The sequence below is a fragment of the Mirounga angustirostris genome, unplaced genomic scaffold (genome assembly GCF_029215605.1).
Source record: "Mirounga angustirostris isolate CCGP_5_RB_7025 unplaced genomic scaffold, mMirAng1.0.hap1 SCAF_7, whole genome shotgun sequence".
NCBI classification, from domain to species: Eukaryota; Metazoa; Chordata; class Mammalia; order Carnivora; family Phocidae; genus Mirounga; species Mirounga angustirostris.
In genome coordinates, this window is record NW_026991715.1 from 41755623 (window position 1) to 41774802 (window position 19180).

Sequence of the window (19180 nt, forward strand, 5' to 3'; positions counted from 1 at the left end):
GCAAAGGATGGGGTAGAGTGGCAGCCACACCAGGAAGCCCGGCGGCCCGTGAGACAGGTGGAGCAGACAGGTGGAGCAAGTTCAGTTCCTGGTGGTATGCTAGTTCTAGCTCATCGAGGTCTTTACTATAAACCATTTTGGGGGCGCCTGGGTGGCTCAAGTCTGTTAAGGGTCTGACTCTTGATTGCGGCTCAGGTCACGATTTCAGGGTCCTGGGATTGAACCCCACATTGAGCTCCCTGCTCAGCAGGGAGTCTGCTTGTCTCCCTCTCCCTCTGCCCCTCCCCCTGCTCACGTGCACACACTTTCTCTTTCTCTAAATAAGTAAATAAATCTTTTTAAAAAAAATTTTTTTTTTCCCTCTGGGAGATCTAAGTCAGTTGCTTACAACCAAAAGATAAAATCCCAATTACCAGCCACCTGTGTTCAATTAAAATCCCATTTTGTTCTTAATTTGGATTTCTGTGACTTGAATGATGAGGAGTTTTACTTTTAAAAAAAAGTTTAAGTTTCAATCGAGAAGGAAAATAGTATTTATACACTGGGGTTCACACCGTGAGGGAAAAAAAAATTAAATCCCATGAGAACAAACACATTAAATGTCCACTGAAGGCCCTGTTACAAGAGCGGTCTGGCATTGGGTATGGGATTTACTTCCATGACTTCTTTCTACGTACAGTACAAGGTGTGAACCCCTACCCTAAGCCAAAAATGGTTCATCTACCCATCTCTGTTGCTGCTCTCAGGCCCATTTAATATTCTTCTCTGAGCATGCTTCAGTTTGGCCTCAACTGACCTGCCCCATGGGGATTTTGGTCCACTAGTGGGGGACATACTGCCTAGTGACAAATTCTAGTGTCTGGATCCCTCCTGATCCTAACATCCAACCTTCTGGTGAAAGCAGCTCCGAAGCAGAAAGTTCCCAACTAGAAATAAGAGAAAGGGTAGACAAGGCAGAATGGACCAACCTGCAGCTGGTCACTGAGGTACTCCCTGGAGGCAAAGCAAACAGGTCTGTGAAAAGAACAACTGAGCCTATCACTAGTGTCATCCCTGCTGTCACAGGAAAAGGCAAGAGGCATGTGGGGATCCAGGAGGCACAAACTGAGAATAAAGTTACATCATGTACTTCACCAACGTTTACACTGCTCCCTGCCCACTTTTTCATCTGTTCAAAAGGCAGGATAGACATCTACCACAGGAGAACTTAGGAGAGGAAATGAACCTCAAGGCCTCAAAAGGAAACCACAGTGAGGCCTATCTCGATTTCTCGCTGTCTCTCCAGCAAAGGAACTATTATTTTCCTGACCAGACGGTGTATCAGAGCAAGAGCTCAGGGCGAATCAGATACAACCAATGATTGTGCATAACCCAGATTTAGAAAAAAAAAATAGTTTGATAATTAGCCTTAGGGATAATCCACCAATATCCTCCAGGAATGTCCTCACTAAAACCAGGCATCACTACTGGCCCTTGTGAAAAGGAAGGTTCCAGATGTGGTTTTTCCTTCCAACAAGAGCAAACTGAGCAAGGGTAGGCCCTGAGCCACTCTTCCACATAGGGCTTCTGGTCAGGAAACTCTTAACTGCTTAGTGTAGGGTCAAGTGTTCAGTCTCTTAAAGTGTCCAGTCTCTTAGCAAAGTAAAACCTATTGAAAATGGGATGGAAATAAGTTACTATGTCCAATACTCTTTAAAGAAATAAATAAAAGCTTCTTAGCTAAGATATACTAGAGATTCATAAAGGCCATTTCTTATTCCTTAAGGCAACAAGGTCAGAAAATCGATTTGCTCAAAATAACCAGAGAGTCAAAGGCAGAGGGGATTGGAGGAAGACGTTCCACGTGCAGGCAGCAAATGCTTCCCTGACAAGTGCAGAGAAGGCTTCCTCCTAATCCAGAAAGAATCCAACACTGAATCTCTTTTGGGAAGAGCCTCATGATAGTTTTGTAGGGAACACAAAGACCTGGTCAAAATAAACAGGGCTTTTCAATGCATGGGGTCACATCGGAAAAAAAAAATGCAAAGGTATACACGTTCTTCTTTTTTTGTAAAATATTATATATACAGCTTTTTTTTTTTTTAATACAGCTTTTTAAAATAAGAAAATTCAATGTCTGTTGACACTATTTAGGTATTCTTTCATTATCTTACTATCACCAAAGGGTAGACTATAGCCTTTTTTGCCTAAAGTTTCTGGAAAAAAAAAAATTAGCTTCCATTAAAGGGTCTAACTTCTCACTTTTAAAATCTGATTGCTGGGGCGCCTGGGTGGCTCAGTCGGTTAAGCGTCTGCCTTTGGCTCAGGTCATGATCCCAGGGTCCTGGGATCGAGCCCTGCATCGGGCTCCCTGCCCAGCAGGAAAGCCTGCTTCTCCCTCTCCCACTCTCCCTGCTTGTGTTCCCTCTCTCGCTGTGTCTCTCTGTCAAATAAATAAACAAAAAAAGAATTTAAAATAAAATCAAATCTGATTGCTGACAAAAATATTTTGTGAGGCTGGTTTATTTTTATTTTGCCTTTCCTTGATCCTGTAACACTTAACTACAAAATGCTGTTGTCTCACAGAGTTAATAATCTATTCTTAAAATAAGGGTTTTTTCCCCCATTTTAAAGTTGAGTCGGGGTCAGCTTGCAAGCTAAGAATGGTTTTCACATTTTAAAGGACTATTTTTTTAAAAAAAGAACATGCAGGGCGCCTAGGTGGCTCAGTTGTTGAGTGTCTGCCTTCAGCTCAGGTCGTGATCCCAGGGTCCTGGGATCGAGTCCCGCATCGGGCTCCCTGCTCTGCGGGGAGCCTGCTTCTCCCTCTCCCTCTGCCACTCCCCCTGCTTGTGTTCCCTCTCTCGCTGTGTCTCTCTCTGTCAAATAAATAAATAAAATCTTTAAAAAAAAAAAAAAATGCATGCAACAGAGACTGTATTGTGGCCTACAAAGCCTATGATCTGACCTCTTACTGAAATCATCTGCCACCTCCTGAACTAGACCAACAGTTGCATGTTCAACACAAAGAAATATTCCTTGCTCTATGTATTTTGAAAAACAGCCTCTAAGACTGAGCCAGGCAATACATTATTCTACCTCCACTTCATGACAGATCTGGCCAGGAGAACACCCTAAGGCTGACCTCTGTTTAGTGTTTACTCTAGGCTTCAATTTCACCATCTTTAGGATTTACAGAGCTTCTAAATTTAAATGTAGAATCCCACGTTACAATTAGACAGGATTCCTATAGTTCCTGGGCTGTTCACTTGCCCAATGCCCGGCATTAAGTCACACTTTGGAAACCATCTTCCTGAAATATCACCAATCGTAGGTACTACAGGGTGAGTGTGGGGGGAAGGACTGTACAAATCTTGAGAGAAGTGGGTGGTATCAAAGAGCACTATCCCAACGGGAGGGGGCAAGACCCAGATACATCGTGTGGCAGGGGAGGGGGTGTAGCTGAAGCACAGACACTAAGGTGCTTGGGCCCCCACTGTCGCAATTAATCCAGGAATTTCGTAACAGACAGAAACACAATCTGAGATTTCAGGCTCCACAGTACAGTGCTGGGAAACGTGTTTCCTTCAGTATCTATTCCAATACATTCCATATATATATGTACTGAAAAAAGAACGGTCTCACAACATGCTTCCTTTCCCGGACAGTGAAGTAAGTTTGGATTCTTTGGCACTTGGCCCAGTTCAGTGGGCAGACCCAGCTATGTGCAAAGAAGCCCTGCCGTATGCTCCCGCCAGCCGAGGTGGTATCCATGGGTGCTGACTGCCCTGCCACTGTCAAGTGCAGGGCTGGGCTGCCTGCCAGAGGAGAACAATGGTCAGGATATTTTCTTTTTTAAAGTTAATTTCTGGGTGTCAGGAATCCTTGGCGGAAGTTTCAGCTATCAAAAACTGTCCTCCAAATTTAAATGACTGTACATCTCCACCCAAATCTGGGACTGACCCATGATGCCAAGATGCCTAGGGAAACAAGATGAGTCACTGCCTAAGGAAATGGCAGAGGACGTGGGGCTGGTTAAATGTTGTATATAAATGTGAGAGCTGGAAAGCAGGGAGACATCTGTGTTCAGGGGCTGAAATAAAAGCTGGGGCCTACATCCACATCAAGTAAATATTTCCACCCCTCAGAGTCCCTGAAATGCAGTGCATGGTTGCTCTGACCAGCTTTCCTCTCCAGAAAGGCCTTGGTCTATGACAAATCTATTTATCTGAACTTTTCATTATAACTTTACCTCTACGAGCTCATACTGACCGCAGTTACCAAAGTACAATCAAGATCATTTTCCCTCTGCTTAGATCCTTACCTTACCTCCTCATACACTCCCGGGTGTCCACAGAGCAGGCTGACCACTGAGGCCCTCTATCTATTAATCTCATCCTCTATACAGTAGTTTCACATATTTTACAAAAGAGCCCTCAGTGAAAGTTTATATTTGACTGAATGTACAGATATTTTGAGAAGGGTCAAAGGAGCAAACATGAACTGTAAACTACAGGATATGGAAATATGATATGTCTGAGAACATTCTTTACAATTAAAAACAGTTGGGGGGCGCCTGGGTGGCTCAGTCAGTTAAGCGTCTGCCTTGGACTCGGGTCATGGTCCCAGGGTCCTGGGATTGAGCCCTGCGTTGGACTCCCCACTCAGCGGGGAGCCTGCTTCTCCCTCTCCCGCTGCCACTCCCCCTGCTTGTGTTCTCTGTCAAATCAATAAATAAAATCTTTAGAAAAAAAAAAAGTTGGTAAAAGTCACGTGTCATCACCTAAACTTTAAAATAACTGGACTAGGGTTCAGATCAAGGGGTCTATCAGCAAAGCAAGGGAACCTGATGAGCAAGAGACCACTAGAGAGCTGACAGACCGCAACAGCCTTCCAAGGCCCCTATTTCCCCAACTTTATAAAAGGGTGGCAACCATCCCTCTTCTCCTACGTCATGAGGATTATCAAGAGTCAACAATTAAAGTAGTCTAAATGCAAATCATCAATATCAACCTCAGGGTTCTTGAGTCTCTCTCCTTAAGGACTTAAAGACACTGACACACAGGTGAGGGACGACAAAGCACAGAAGCCGCAATGGCGAGGTCTGGCTGGGGGCAGATAAAACACAGTGCAAACACTGAAAAGCCGTCAACGCGGTCACAGACTTCTACTTTGGGAAGATTCCTCAGGATACTAACGGCTCTAGCCTTCATCTCCCCCAGTCCCCATGCCCCATTTATTTTATTTTTTATTTTTTAAATTTTTAAAATTTTATTATTAACATACAATGTATGATTTGTTTCAGGGGTACAGGTCTGTGACTCGTCAGTCTTACACAATTCACAGCGCTCACCACAACACATACGCTCCCCCCATGCCCTATTTGAAAAGAAAAATATATGGTGGCTCCCTTTAGAAAGAATGCTAACTTTTCCTAATAAGATAAATGAACAGAGGATATTGGAATAGTATTTCTTGTTCCTCCCTTCAAATAAATCACATTCCCCATGGCACATTTTCAGAAACATTTGGGTGTGTATTTTAAAAAGGAAGCCAAGCCCCAAATTCTGCTAAATTGGTACCGTTGCTTCCTCGCAAAATTAAATTAACCTAAGACAAAAGACTTATATTTCCAAAAACGGTGAAGAAGCCAAAAATTAGCTCAATTATAATGGTTTTGAAATTGTGGGTTTGAATTTTGCATAGCACACGCATCTGTAATTTTTACATTCTTCTGACTTCTCAAACTTGGGTTTTTCAAGTGAAAGCAGGATTCTGGTAAGAATTGATATTAAAATGTCTCCAAATGAGACCAAATTAACTCCCAGCAGTCTACTCTTAATATTACATATCCTGGACTTATAATGTAAGCATTAAATACTCAAGAGCACTTACTGTGACCAAGGAAAGGGGGGGGAAAAAAAGAGCAAACGGCAAATTCACACACAACACAACCATATAAAAATCCACTCACAAAATTAAGATTAAAATTGTAGCTGATCATTTAGGGTAGAGAGCTCTTCTCGCTCTCTTCTTTTCCAACAAATTTTGTTAATTTTATAGAGAAAGAGAGACACGCAGAGATAGGAGAGTGAGAACATTATAAAAAGTAAGTCCACTGAGCTGACCTTTAAAGACTCCTGGGTATGCCCTAAAGCCTGGTCTTCCTTAAGTGACTCTGGATGAACACTCATCTCCAGAGCTGGAACCGTGGGCGCAAATACCTCTACCTCTTCACTGTCCACTGTGTATGCCGCAAGGGCCAACCGGCACGCTGCTGTCGGGGTTAGCAGTTAGAAGTGCACCTGCCAACTGGACAGATGCTAAGTCCCGAAGCAGCGACCTTTCTGGTCCCGCGGAAAGCCGTCAATCAAGTGCTTCAGAAAGTGGAAGGAAAACAAAACCTACTCAAGGAGCAGCAAGAGCTGGCTTCACATCCACGAATCAAAGCTCCACCCCTAAGGCCAGCAGCACCCCCGGAGGAAAGGGGCCGCTTGAGCTCCTAAGGCCCAGGGCTCCCAGTTAGGGTCAGGCCGTCGCCCAGCAGTGGCCACCCCGGCCCGGTTCTCCAGAGCAGGGACCCGCGGTGCTGACACAGAGGCTGTTGGTACGTCGCAGAAAACCCGTCCCGAAGCGAGGGCGCACGTCACCGGCCTCCGAGCGCCAGGCTGGCAGCTTGCTGGTCAGGTTCCTACCCTGGCAGGAAACCCCTAGTGCCCGGGGGAGGGCCCCCCACTGCCCGGAAGGTGCCCACGTCGCCGCCCGCTCCGCAAGGGGGCCTGCACGCCGGGCCGGGCCTCCCCCGCAGCCGGAGCGGGCGGTGGCAGAAGCACGGGCGCCCCTTCTGAGCCGCAGAAGCCGAGCTCACGAGGATGCCGGAGGTGGCCGCCCGGGAGGGGACACTGAGGCTGAACACGTGAGCTGCACGGCTGCACGCAGCACCTCACCCCCCGGAAACGGACGCTGAGTACTTACTGCCACGAACAGCATGCAGTACATGGAGAACGAAGAGTGGCCCGAGTAAAAAGACAATCTAGAAGAGAAAGAAGACAAAGGTCACTTTTCTTTTCTAGAGGCGGACAATCGTCTTGATGTCCTAAATCTTACTGCCTCGGAGCAGACCCCTCTCCGCCCTCACCTTGACGAAGTACAGGAGTGGGGAAGGGGTGCCTATGACTGAGGCTTCCCGCAGGGAACAAACGTGCCACGGCCATTTCTTGAAGTAATGCTCGGCAAGCCACAACCCACCGGTATATAAATGGTCGGACTTCATGACACGCGAACTTAAAGGACCAGGATTTCAGTTTTATTTTCTGCCCGCAAGGCTTGCCCCGGAGTGCTAGTAATACCCCCTTTAGAACACTCAGAAGTCAACTACTTCTTCAAAAAGAAAATCGACTTTAAAAAGTTAGAAGTGGTATTTTAGCCTTTTAAATAACGGGCACACATCCTGCCTTAGATTTCCCACCAGATGAAAGGGTTTTTGTTTGACATTTCTTTTAAAACTGCACTGAGAGTCCGTACCAGATGAATCCACACTTTTCAGTATTATATTCTATCAACATGTGAGTATCATCTTCCCACCCAAAATGACAGAATGCTTGCAAAACTTAATTTTATGGCCCCTTCTGGAAAAGGGAGAAGCTTACTAACATCCATGATCTGGGTTCTGCTTACAGAGTGCTGGCCGTTGGAGCAGAAAAGGCAAGAACATTCGATCCAGTAATAGTAACTCCATGCAAAGGATGCATCAAGCAAATAATGAGAATGCTTCTCCTGCCCATGAATATGAACAAAACTCAGAAGGGCAGGCTTCTAAGTATTTTACTTATTACCCCCTGCTTGATTCAAAAGGAATTTGGTTACCTGGATTCAGAGAGGTGAAATTAAAACACAGATCAGAAAGTCATCTGTGGGGCGCCTGGGTGGCTCAGTCGGTTAAGCGGGTTCCCTGCTCAGTGGGGAGCCTGCTTCTCCCTCTGACCCTCCCCCCTCTCATGCTCTCTCTCTCTCTCATCCTCTCTCTCTGTCTCATCCTCTCTCTCTCAAAAAAAAAAAAAAGAATAGATAAGAACAGGGGCACCTGGGTGGCTCAGTCGGTTAAGCGACTGCCTTCGGCTCAGGTCATGATCCTGGAGTCCCGGGATCGAGTCCCGCATCGGGCTCCCTGCTCGGCAAGGGGTCTGCTTCTCCCTCTGACCCTCCCCTCTCTCATGCTCTCTGTCTCATTCTCTCTCTCAAATAAATAAATAAAATCTTAAAAAAAAAAAAAAAGAAAGTCATCTGTGTATGTTTGGCAACTGAGAGGAGGTGGGAGTGGAGATTTTTTAAGCATTGTACCGATGATGATCTAGCAAGAATTAGGAGTCTTTTTCATAATCAGATACATCTCTAAGAAAATGAATATTCTCACGTCTAGTACCAGCTAGGAATTACATCATTGAACTTGATAATTACTGTGGATTTAATCTATGTAAAACAAGAAAAAGAAATCACTTTTACCCTCACCAACTGTTTGGCTGTGGAGAACAGATCGGTACAAGTCCTTCCTTTAAATTAGATAATTAGAGCAGAGTTCTACACATTTTTATGTTTCAGCAAGTTATACTGAAGAACCTACAAGTTAATAAAAGCCAATTTCAAGAACTGTCGAATACCATCAAGCCCACATGACCACGATCAAGGAAATGTTCTCAAAGCCGAGCAAGTTCAAAGTCTCACCGAGACTTCGTCTTCAGACTAGTCACTGTACATTGTGCGACAAAACTGTAAATTCCAAACCTACCCAACAGTCTTACACAGTCTGATTCAGTCACAGGCTGATTTCACTAGGTAAAAACAAAATGGTTTCGGTTTTGTATTCCAAATACATAAAGAGGTATTCTATTCAGTATAGAATCAGCCAAATAACCTCTGACTTCAAACAGGGATTAAAACACATAAAGGGAGAACTCTATCTGACCTCACTCTTTAAGTCTCTAAGTCTGATCACAGTAAGTGATCAAACAAATCATGCTAATATGGACTTTTACCACTATTAAAACAGAATAAAACACCAAAATACAACTTCATGTTGTTTTCATATTCCATACACATATCTTTATTGGAATCTCTAGGAGATACAGCTCTTTATTATGTCTGAAACTCACAAATGAACAAATAATTGTATGAGTAGTTTGATAAAAATCCCAAAAGTAGGAGTGCCTGGCTGGCTCAGTCGGTGGAGCATGTGACTTGATCGAGGGGTTATAAATTCAAGCCCCACGTTGGGTGTAGAGATTACTTAAATTCTTTAAAACACAGTAATAGTAAAAGTAAAATACAATCCCAAAGGTAGTCAAAATGCAGATTGTTTTCATCACAGTAACCTCACTGAAGTACTTACGATTTTGGCCCTGGGCTCAGAATGTCACCCCGTTCTTAGATTTCAACCCAATCCTAGACCACCACCTCACTTCAGAAGAGGCCCTCTCATGACTGTAGATAAACAATTTGCAGCAGCTTCCCATCAAAGCTTAGGAAAGTCTTTCCAGAAAGAATATTTACAGAGATCAAATATATTCCGAAATGCAGCTATTTCACTAACTCAGGCATGACCTATGACACTGAGCAATAGGCGAGTCTGACAATGTAACCCACTGTGCACAGCATTCTTCTCCAAGTGGTAGATTTAAGATTTTTGTTTTATTTGCCAGCCAGGACCTCCCCTTCTCCTGGGAGAGCTACTCGGCCTGCACCCTAATGTCACAGCCTTCACCCCGCCCCTGCCAGTGCCCATGCGTTCCCACTCCTCAATCCATCATTCTTCCATCTCCGTTTTCCAACATCTACATTCAGCCTTACAAACTGCAAAGACAGCCAAACCTAACCTTTATCAGTCATCAGAAGAAAGTAACTCACAAAGTCTTTCTTAATTTTTTTTTTTTTTTAATTTATTTGACACAGAGAGACCCAGTGAGAGAGGGAACACAAGCAGGGGGAGTGGGAGAGGGAGAAGCAGGCTTTCTGCTGAGCAGGGAGCCCGATGCGGGGCTCGATCCCAGGACCCTGGGATCATGACCTGAGCGGAAGGCAGATGCTTAACGACTGAGCCACCCAGGCGCCCCGTCTTTCTTAATTTTTTAAATGGCATTTACTAAGTATTTGGGGGCTCGTGGTGAGGTTAAATCACAACCTCCTAAAAATCTCACTGCTCTTGCCCTGCCCTCTGATTTTCTTTCCTCCTCCCCACTCCCCAGAGTTAAAAGGCACAAAACAGTTACCCCTTTAGCTATTCTTTTAGTTTGAAATATCTACTTTGCATTCATTCTTGAATGATGGTTTTCCTGAATATAGAATTGTAGGTTAATCCTTTTTTTTCTCATCACTTTGAGGGTATCATTTGACTATCTTCTGGCTTCTACATTTGCTATTAAAATAGAAGCCATTTGTCTGCCATTCCTTTCTAGGTTACCTGTCCCTTCTCTGTAATTACCCTCCCCCTCCTCCACCAAGGTCTGCAATGTTCTCCAGTCTCACGATCATATATCTAGTAGGCATGTCTCTTTATTTATCTGATTTAGTATTCGTTGGCTTCCCATTTATATACTTCACCAATTTTGAACAGGTCTCAGCCATCACAACTTTGACTGTTATGTATCCTCCATCCTACTCTCTTTTTCTGAGATTCAGATTCAACATGTTTAACATTTTCATCCTTATCTATCTCTTAACCTTTCTTTTGTACTTTAAATCTTTGTCTATCTTCCATTTCAGCTCTCACTTTCAGTGTCTAAAGTCCTTTATCAGTCTATTTTTTTTTAATTTAAATTACTACGTATGTATCATTTATAAAAGATCTCTTTGGTCCTTTTTCCAATCTATGGTTAATTTTGATCCTGTTCATCCTTCATTATATTCTCGGTCTCTATTTCTACACAGTAGATATACTGATTTTTATATTCTATATGGTAACTCTACTATCTGCAATCTGTGAGACCTTATGTAGTTTGTTGTATCTCCTAACTCTCACTTAGGGTAGCTTGTTTCTATGTATGTTCATTCGCAGGAGAATATGAACTCATGTCCTTGACACTCTATCTGTGGGTAATCTTAGAGGTCTTGGTTTAAAAAGAGTTCTTCCAGCAAAGATGTGTGTTCTCTCCTGCTGGGTTCACTACCAATCCACTTTTAAAAATTTTAAAAATAAATGAATAAAAGAAAAGCCTGTCTGTTTATGGGAAACTCATATGAAAAGGAGGAATCTAAAAAGGAGAAGTTGATAACTCGGGAGATAAAGGAAAGAAAAACTGGGTGTGCCTTGAAAATCAGATGACTGGGGAATAAAGGTTCTACACCCTGAGCAGTGGAACTCGTGTCTCTGACAGATGAGCAGAGGTCAGGGAGTGACAAAGGTTACTGACAGAAGGGTAAAACAGACAAAACACTAATCAGGAGAAGAGAGGTCACAGGTTTCCTACAGCATGAGGGAAAAACTGATTACTTGGTGCAGAAAGACTCCAAATCACCAACATGGCATTATCGAAGAGTTAAAAAGTAAACAAAGGGCAATTGGTAGATTACACAAGGGACTTAACTCTGAGGCATTCCTATGCTGGCAACTAGTAAACACCCTACCTCCTACCGCCCCCACCTCCTTTTAAAAACACACTGAACAAGGAAAACTACCTTGCTAAAAGGTAAAAGATTTCAGAGTGAGTCAGAAGGAAGACAAAGTTCTAAATCGCTTTCTAAGGTGTTTTTTTAAGGGGCAGGAATGCTAGCCAGAGGCAAGACTGCCAGACCTCTACTTTTAGCCCTCTCCCAAAAAGACAACATGAAAGCCAAGAAAGCCTACTCAATCTGGCCAGTCCACTCCACTTCCTACCCTGATGCAGATCATGAAATCACCATTAACTCTTTACCAGCGGGGTCAGGAACGACGAGGCTCAAGACATCAGTCCAAGTCTGTACGATTATACATAAGATACGTTCATCAGAAAAATTCAGAAGGTACAGCAAATCAAGAGAAAAATTGCTGGTAAACTTCCAACCTCCCTGAGATCCATCTTAATTCATCTTGCATCCCTAACACCCACCACCATTTAATCGAGCATACAGGAGGTGCTCAATACATTTTTTAAGCTCAAACAGAATCTAATGTCTTAATGATAAATGAATTTTTATGTAGTTATCCCAGAAAATGTAAAATTCTTACACTTTTCATATTTTCAATGTCACAAACAAATGCACCTCTGCTCCTTCCCCCCCCCCACCCCCCACTCCCCTGACACCGCACCAACAATAGGGTATCACTTCAGTGGCTCCACAAGAAGTAGACCTTTAACTATCCTGTGTTTTGACAGCTATAAATAATGTATAAAATAAAACTAAGGATGTACGTTACCTTTGCATAATAATGTTAGCATATAATTAAATGCTAAACTTAGCTAAGCCTATGCCAATAATCACAGCAAGCCACATAAGTTATCTGATTTTAACATCTTACCTCTGATGTGTTTTCCCCTTACAGTGGTTACAAATTCTGACTTTATCATCACAGTTCAGGAGAATTATAAAGTCCAGTCTAATACCCCTGCTCTTTTCACCCTTCTGTAAGAAACTGTGAGCAGTATCAATGTGTGTCAGCTTAAACCCGCACTACCTAAGGCCTCTTCCCAATACATGTGGCAAGCATTTCAATAATGTGTGTAAAATGTCCAGAAACCTTTTTTACATTATGATCAAAGGCAGTCAGATTAGTGGAACAAATGATATCCATAATGATAAAGGAACAGATACACTCTGTTGTAAATAAAAAACAAAGTTTTAGAAGTATTCTCACGGGCACCTGGCTGGCCCAGCAGGTGGGGTGCGACTCTTGATCTCAGGGTTGTGAGTATGAAACACACAAAGAAACACACAAAGACAGATTTCAATGATCTCTGAATAAGGAACCAACACAATCCATACATCAGGTTTTACTTTTCACAAATTCAACGCACATTCTACCTCTCAAGAAAAATATTTATTTTCTAATTAAACGAAAATACTGAATGCATGCTGTTCACATTTATTCTGAACAGAAACCCCAGGCTTTACACCACTCGATTATATATATTTTTAAGATTTTATTTATTTATTTGAGAGAGAGAGAAAGCAAGCCCAAGTAAGGGGGAGAGGCAGAGGGAGCAGCAGGCTCCCTGATGAGCAGGGAGCCCAATGTGGGGCTCAATCCCAGCACCCTGGGATCATGACCTGAGCCAAAGGCACACACCCAACTGAGTGAGCCACCCAGGGGCCCACCCCTCCATCCATTATATTTTTATCTGGAAAAAGTACTAATGTATCTACGCAACTTTTTTTTTTCATATTTCAGAGCTGGCAATGGGGAATTCAAGAGTTCTAAGGTGAAGGTACAAAGCATCAATACGAAATAATCAGCTGATGACGTGTTCATGTGATTTAGTAGCCTATTAACATTTAATGCACAGCACTGCTGTGGGATGGCATGATATGCCAAATGTCTAAACTTAGAGTGTAATTAGTTGGGGCTGGGGTGGGGGAAGGTTGGTTGTTTTTAAAATAAATTATGATATACATATATTTACCAATAGATAGTGGCAGGAAGTCACTGAAAGTAAAGAAAGGATCTTGTCTTTGCAAGTGTGCACCTCGACCAAAATAAAGCCACATGTCAACTCATTCTGCATTCAGGAAAGACAATCAGGCACCACGTCAAATCTCAAGGGAGAAAAAAATCTTTTGCTTTTATTCCACATTAAAACAAAATTATATGGGGCGCCTGGGTGGCTCAGTCGGTTAAGCGACTGCCTTCAGCTCAGGTCATGATCCCGGAGTCCCGGGATCGAGTCCCGCATCGGGCTCCCTGCTCGGCAGGGAGTCTGCTTCTCCCTCTGACCCTCCCCTCCTCATGCTCTGTTTCTCATTCTCTCGGTCTCAAATAAATAAATAAAATCTTAAAAAAAAAAAAAATTATATGGAACGTATAAATGCAACACAGGCTAAATCAAACGTATGCGTAAGAATGTGTACAGCTATTTAGGTATTACATGGGGCAACTTCGCTTTTATTTCTAAACAAAGAAGTTTCTTCAGCCTTAAATGCCCCAGATTGTCTTAGAAATAACAAACAAGTGGCCAACAAAACCCTGAAAGTGACACTGCTTCTACTGAAGCTAAATCTAGTAAAACACTGCCTGTACCCCCTCAGCCTCCAGCCCAGCTGCCTGCCTGTGCTACTGCTCGCTGAGCCCTGACACACACCCCATCCTAACTCACACATTCGAACCGTACTCATCCTCCAAAATGCCTCCTCTCCTAGAAGCAGTATTAACACCCTCTGGTTTCAGGGTTTCATCCTCACTCCTTCAAGGCATGTATCTGTCACACACACAGTCTCCCAACATGTCTCACCCCTGGTGCAGTGAGCACCATGTACACTTTGGGAGGCACTCCCACCGCGACTAGGACTTAACAGCAATAGATAGTAGTTGAATTTCGTAACTTCATGGATAGGCTGAAGCTGTGATTCTCACGTTTTGCCAGGTACTTAATCCCACAGCTAGTCAGTCTAATTATAATGGGTTTTCACTAGTATAGAAGGCACTCCCTCAAAACTCAGTTTTATTTACCTGCATAGCGGTTGCATTAAAAAAAGACAAAAGGAAAATTATTTCTCACATTCAACCAAACATATCACAATTAATTATCTAAATAATACAAAGCTGCCATAATCCAAAAGAAGTAACTTTATATTGAATATCTGATTTATACAGCCAAAGACCAATCGCTCAGAACTGATCAGAAACGCTGAGTCTATCCTTAAGCAAATGTAATTTAAATAAAAGCCAGAAAAAATAAAAAAGTAAATTTCTTAGAGAAGACAAAAGTTTCTATATTGTAGTATCACAAACAGAGCAGCTCTTAGCGAGCTGTCTTGCTCAACTATAGACCCCAACAGTTAAAACCAGAAACAGGCAAGACTGCTTAACTGATGCTCCAATGAAAACCCATTGTGCTTATTTCTTATCAAACTTTCTCGAGGCATTGACAAAGACATTTTGCGAAGACCTGAACATCCCAACTGCCAGACCAGAAAAGCCCGGATAGCAATGGAATGCCTAGACGACCACATCCCACATGTCCCCTTCCCTGCCCGTGATCGTGGGCTGAACACATAGTGACTCCCACCCATGATCACGCACTCCCGCCTGCTCTCTTGCATGTACTCCACCCCAACCTCTCCCTGTAACACAGTAGGTGTCCATCTTGCTGGTGGAGAAGTCAGTGGTTAAAGCTTGAGCCTGCCACCAAGTTCCTTGCTGGCAGCACCCTACATTTCTCCCTTTCTCTTTTCCAAACCATCTTCTCTTGAGTTACTGACTTCTCTTACAACCAGTTTATCTGAGTTTGTTCCACAACAGTGTTGGCAAACCCAGCCAGGAGCTGTGCTTCCGATTTGTCCAGCCTCCTTGGGGTTCCCTGGCACAGAGCAATTGGCCCCAGGACCACCAGGGCCCACCTGCTCGGCTCCTGAGTTAGTGGCGGTGATAGGTCATTCGGTAACACAGCTAGTTGTGCACAATCTTAAATTCACCCTGCCAAACATCCTAAGATAACAGATGTCATGTGAGGTTGTTCCCATCATCCAGGGGATTTTAAGCACTGGTTCACAAAGTACGGTCCTGAGATCAAGCACAGAGGCAGGAGCATCTGGGAGTGTGTTAGAAATACATCTTCTCAGCCCCCACCCCCACTTCCTGAATTAAACACCTGAGGAGGAAACATTGAAATCTGTGTTTTCACAAGCCCTCCAGGTGATTCTAACGAACAACTCATATTTGAGAGCCATTGGTCTAAAGAGTCTCTAAAGAGAATGTTTACCTGGGCAGAGTGCTACAGGTCCGAACTGCCTGGGCTCATTAGTAATTTTTTTTCACAAAGTAATGCTATTCTCAATGGCATAAGCGAGGGCAGCTGGATGTCCCAGAGTTACAAGTACACAGCCCCTTTTCATTTATAGTAAATTCCCAGGTATTAATTTTAAACAATGAAGAGGAGCTCTCTGGATATTACAATTAATAGGTATGCCAGTATAGTCCATTTATGTTCTCACTTCTATGTTTAGGACCCAGGGCCACAAATGAAGCCTGGTAAAAGTCCTCTGACATCAGTGATACAAGAGCACAAGACTGTGCACATATGCAGGAAGGGCAGAAAGAGGAATAGAAGAAAATAAGAAAACGAATGGGGAAAAAGCCAAAACTGTAAGAGAGTACTCTCACCCTCAGATGTAACTCTGACTCATTTATAGTCAACAAAAATGACTCATTTCGGGTGCTTATGTTCCTTTCTCTCCAATGTCAAGCATTATAATTTCATAATTAAAATAAACGTACAGGGGGCAGCCTGTGGAGATAAATAAATTAAAGGAGATTACACTATAATCCTAATATATTACAGACAATGTCTAGACTGAAATGTTTTTGCATTTTTGGCATCCTGACTTAAAAATTCAAGAGAAAAGCAATAGGAAAGCCTGAATCCAACGAAATTATGCTTCTCAACAGAACAGCAATGCAAAGCCAGTTATGCACCAACGTTACAAAGCTCTGGAACTGTGGCAACAACTAACTCATTCTGGAAACACCAATGGAAATCCCATTTTTTCTCAGAAGATACAAAGTTTTCTTAAAATTTCATTTCTAGGTTTGATTTTCCTTCTTATTTCAGAACCCCAAAGCTAATCAACAGATCTTCTCACTGAAAATGTGGGAGGCTGAAGAAACTTTAAAGGGTAATGGGTAAAAAACCTACATGTACTTAAGTCAAAAGTACCATCAGAGTATTACAGTACATGTTGGCCAATTTATAGATACACTAGGAAGACATACATAATAGGACATATATGGAGTGGAAAATGTAATCACATTTATGTCATTTAAAATAAATTACATTTTGGGGCACCTGGATGGCTCAGTCGTTAAGTGTCTACCTTCGGCTCAGGTCATGGTCCCAGGGTTCTGGGATCGAGCCCCGCATCGGGCTCCCTGCTTGGCAGGAAGCCTGCTTCTCCTTCTCCCTCTCCCACTCCCCCTGTTTGTGTTCCCTCTCTCGCTGTGTCTCTCTCTGTCAAATAAATAAATAAAATCTTTTTAAAAAGTAAAAAATAAAAATAAATTATATTTCACATTTTGTCCAAATGGCTCGTGTAAGAAAGAAAAATCTCTCATAACACATATTGTTGCAAGAAAATTTTGAGCTAAAATATATGTACCCAAACCAGAGAAACAATACATGTGTAAAGAAACCATGTTCTTAAAGAATCATTTATAATGATATTTTCTGGAGTTTAGGTAAGCCCTTATCACCTAACTTTCTTAAATACCGTGACAAGAGAAAACATTAGAGTTTTCCTATTTTCTGTTGGGTGATGCAGGAGACATGTTACTAGAGACACAGGCATGGATAGTCCTCTATATTTCCCTGAGTCTTCAAACTCTTCACTGAAAGTCATTGCATCTCCTAGTCATTAAATTTGAGATCTTTCCCTAGGACGTTGTAGTGTTATGAGAGCAGAGAATGAGATCTCCACATCCCACACCCTCAGAGCCCAGTGTTGGTGTTGGTAAGTTCATCACTCCTCAAAGCCATTTCTGGACGATTCTTCCCCTAGCCCTCTTAAAAAATGCTTGCTTACCTAAACTCAAATCAACAATACCACCTTCCATCATCAATTGCCTATAGCATTAGCCATTTCTCTCTCCTTCATTCATTAAGACTTTATACCCCTACCAGTCCTCCTATGACCACCTCAAAGCTTGCCATTCAACAGCCTCTCTATTCTCTGGTCTCGTTATCAACAAGGAGGTTCTTTTCCACTGCCATCACTTTTTTAAGTCCTCTGTGCTAGACTAAGCTCCATGAAGATGAGAACCAGAGCTTTCTAGTTCACGGCCAGATCTCATGCACACAGCACAGTGTATACTCTTAGTTAAATAAGGTGTTTTTTTCATCTCCACTAAATGCAAAAATTGGGGGCTACTACAAGGCCTGTGTAGCTTATAAGAGAACCAACAAGGACAATAAAGTGCCTGAGAATAATGTATAAAGAACAGTCAAAGGATATTTTACCCAAAGTACCTGTTGGATGATGAATAACTAAGGTAAAGTGACAGCTATCTTAAAATATAAGAACGTCAATCATACAGAAAAGGTAAGGCTGACAATTCTGAGACATGAGATGGGGAACTGGCTCTGCTACTAATTAGTAGCTTTATTTATTTTTATTTTTTTTAAAGATTTTATTTACTTGAGAAAGAAAGAAAGCAAGTGAGTGAGCATGAGCTAGGGGAGGTGCAGAGGGAGAGTGAAAAGCAGACTCCCCACCAAGCAGGGAGCCCGATGCGGGGCTCAATCCCAGGACCCTGGGATCATGACCTGAGCCGAAGGCAGACGCTTAACTGACTGAGCCACCCAGGCCCCATTAGCGGCTTTATTTAATGTTACTGGACCTCCATTTGCTCATCTACCCAAAGGAGTTGGACCTTTTGGGTTTCAAACATTCTATTTCATTCATGCCTAATAACGCTCCAGGTATAGAAAGGAGCCTAACAAGGGCATTATAAGAAGGCAACCTAAAGACCTAAAGCTGTCAATATATGAAGTTTCCTTACAAAAAAATATACTCTAAGAATACTAAGAGATAGAGCAGAACTTAATACACGCATCAAAGGTCAGCAAACTACAACCCCTGGAGCAGCCACTGTTTCTGTTAATAAACTTTTACTGGAACATAACCACACCCATTTGTTCAAGGATTGTCTATGGCTGTTTTTTCCTGGTACAACAGCACAGATGGACAGTTGTCAAATTAACCAAATGGCTCACAAAACCTAAAATATTTACTATCTGGTGCCTTAAGAAAAAGTATGGTGGCCCTGCACTATATGACATATGAAGTTCATTTTAATTATTCATGAGAGATGGAAAGACCTGCATTAAAATGCTCTTAAACAGAAGGTAGGGATAAAATGGGGAAAAAAGCGTAAGTAGAGATAAGTCAAAATACGATCTCAATTCAGCTCCCAGTGATTACACTAGCTTCTCTCCCTAAGCTAGTGGATGGCTCATCTTCCAGTCTCTGAAACCTTTTTTTCCAAGAATACATAAGATAAAACAAACACTGAAGATTTAACACT

The 19180-nt window shown here is 42.6% G+C and overlaps 2 protein-coding genes and 1 long non-coding RNA gene across 8 annotated transcripts in view; 1 reads left to right on the top strand and 2 right to left on the bottom strand.

Moving 5' to 3' along the window:
• MTREX (Mtr4 exosome RNA helicase) overlaps nucleotides 1–8043 on the top strand; it is a 126509-nt gene extending 118466 nt beyond the window's left edge. Inside the window, exon 27 of the mRNA XM_064596131.1 lies at nucleotides 7659–8043. Coding sequence (XP_064452201.1) covers nucleotides 7659–7705 — 47 coding nt within the window. The 3' untranslated portion in view covers nucleotides 7706–8043. The remainder of the gene's footprint in view (nucleotides 1–7658) is intronic.
• The window catches only part of PLPP1 (phospholipid phosphatase 1), a 100402-nt gene that overhangs the window by 5657 nt on the left and 75565 nt on the right, over nucleotides 1–19180 (bottom strand). For all 6 annotated transcript variants that reach the window (XM_054512024.2, XM_045894972.3, XM_054512029.2 and 3 more), the window contains one exon: nucleotides 6955–7012. In XM_054512024.2, the coding sequence (XP_054367999.1) occupies nucleotides 6955–7012 (58 nt within the window). The remainder of the gene's footprint in view (nucleotides 1–6954; nucleotides 7013–19180) is intronic.
• LOC129046355 (uncharacterized) lies at nucleotides 11734–19177 on the bottom strand. The gene is made up of 2 exons (XR_008507493.2): nucleotides 16935–19177; nucleotides 11734–16388 (listed from the first exon to the last, which is right to left on the bottom strand). It is a non-coding gene; the product is annotated as an uncharacterized LOC129046355 (long non-coding RNA).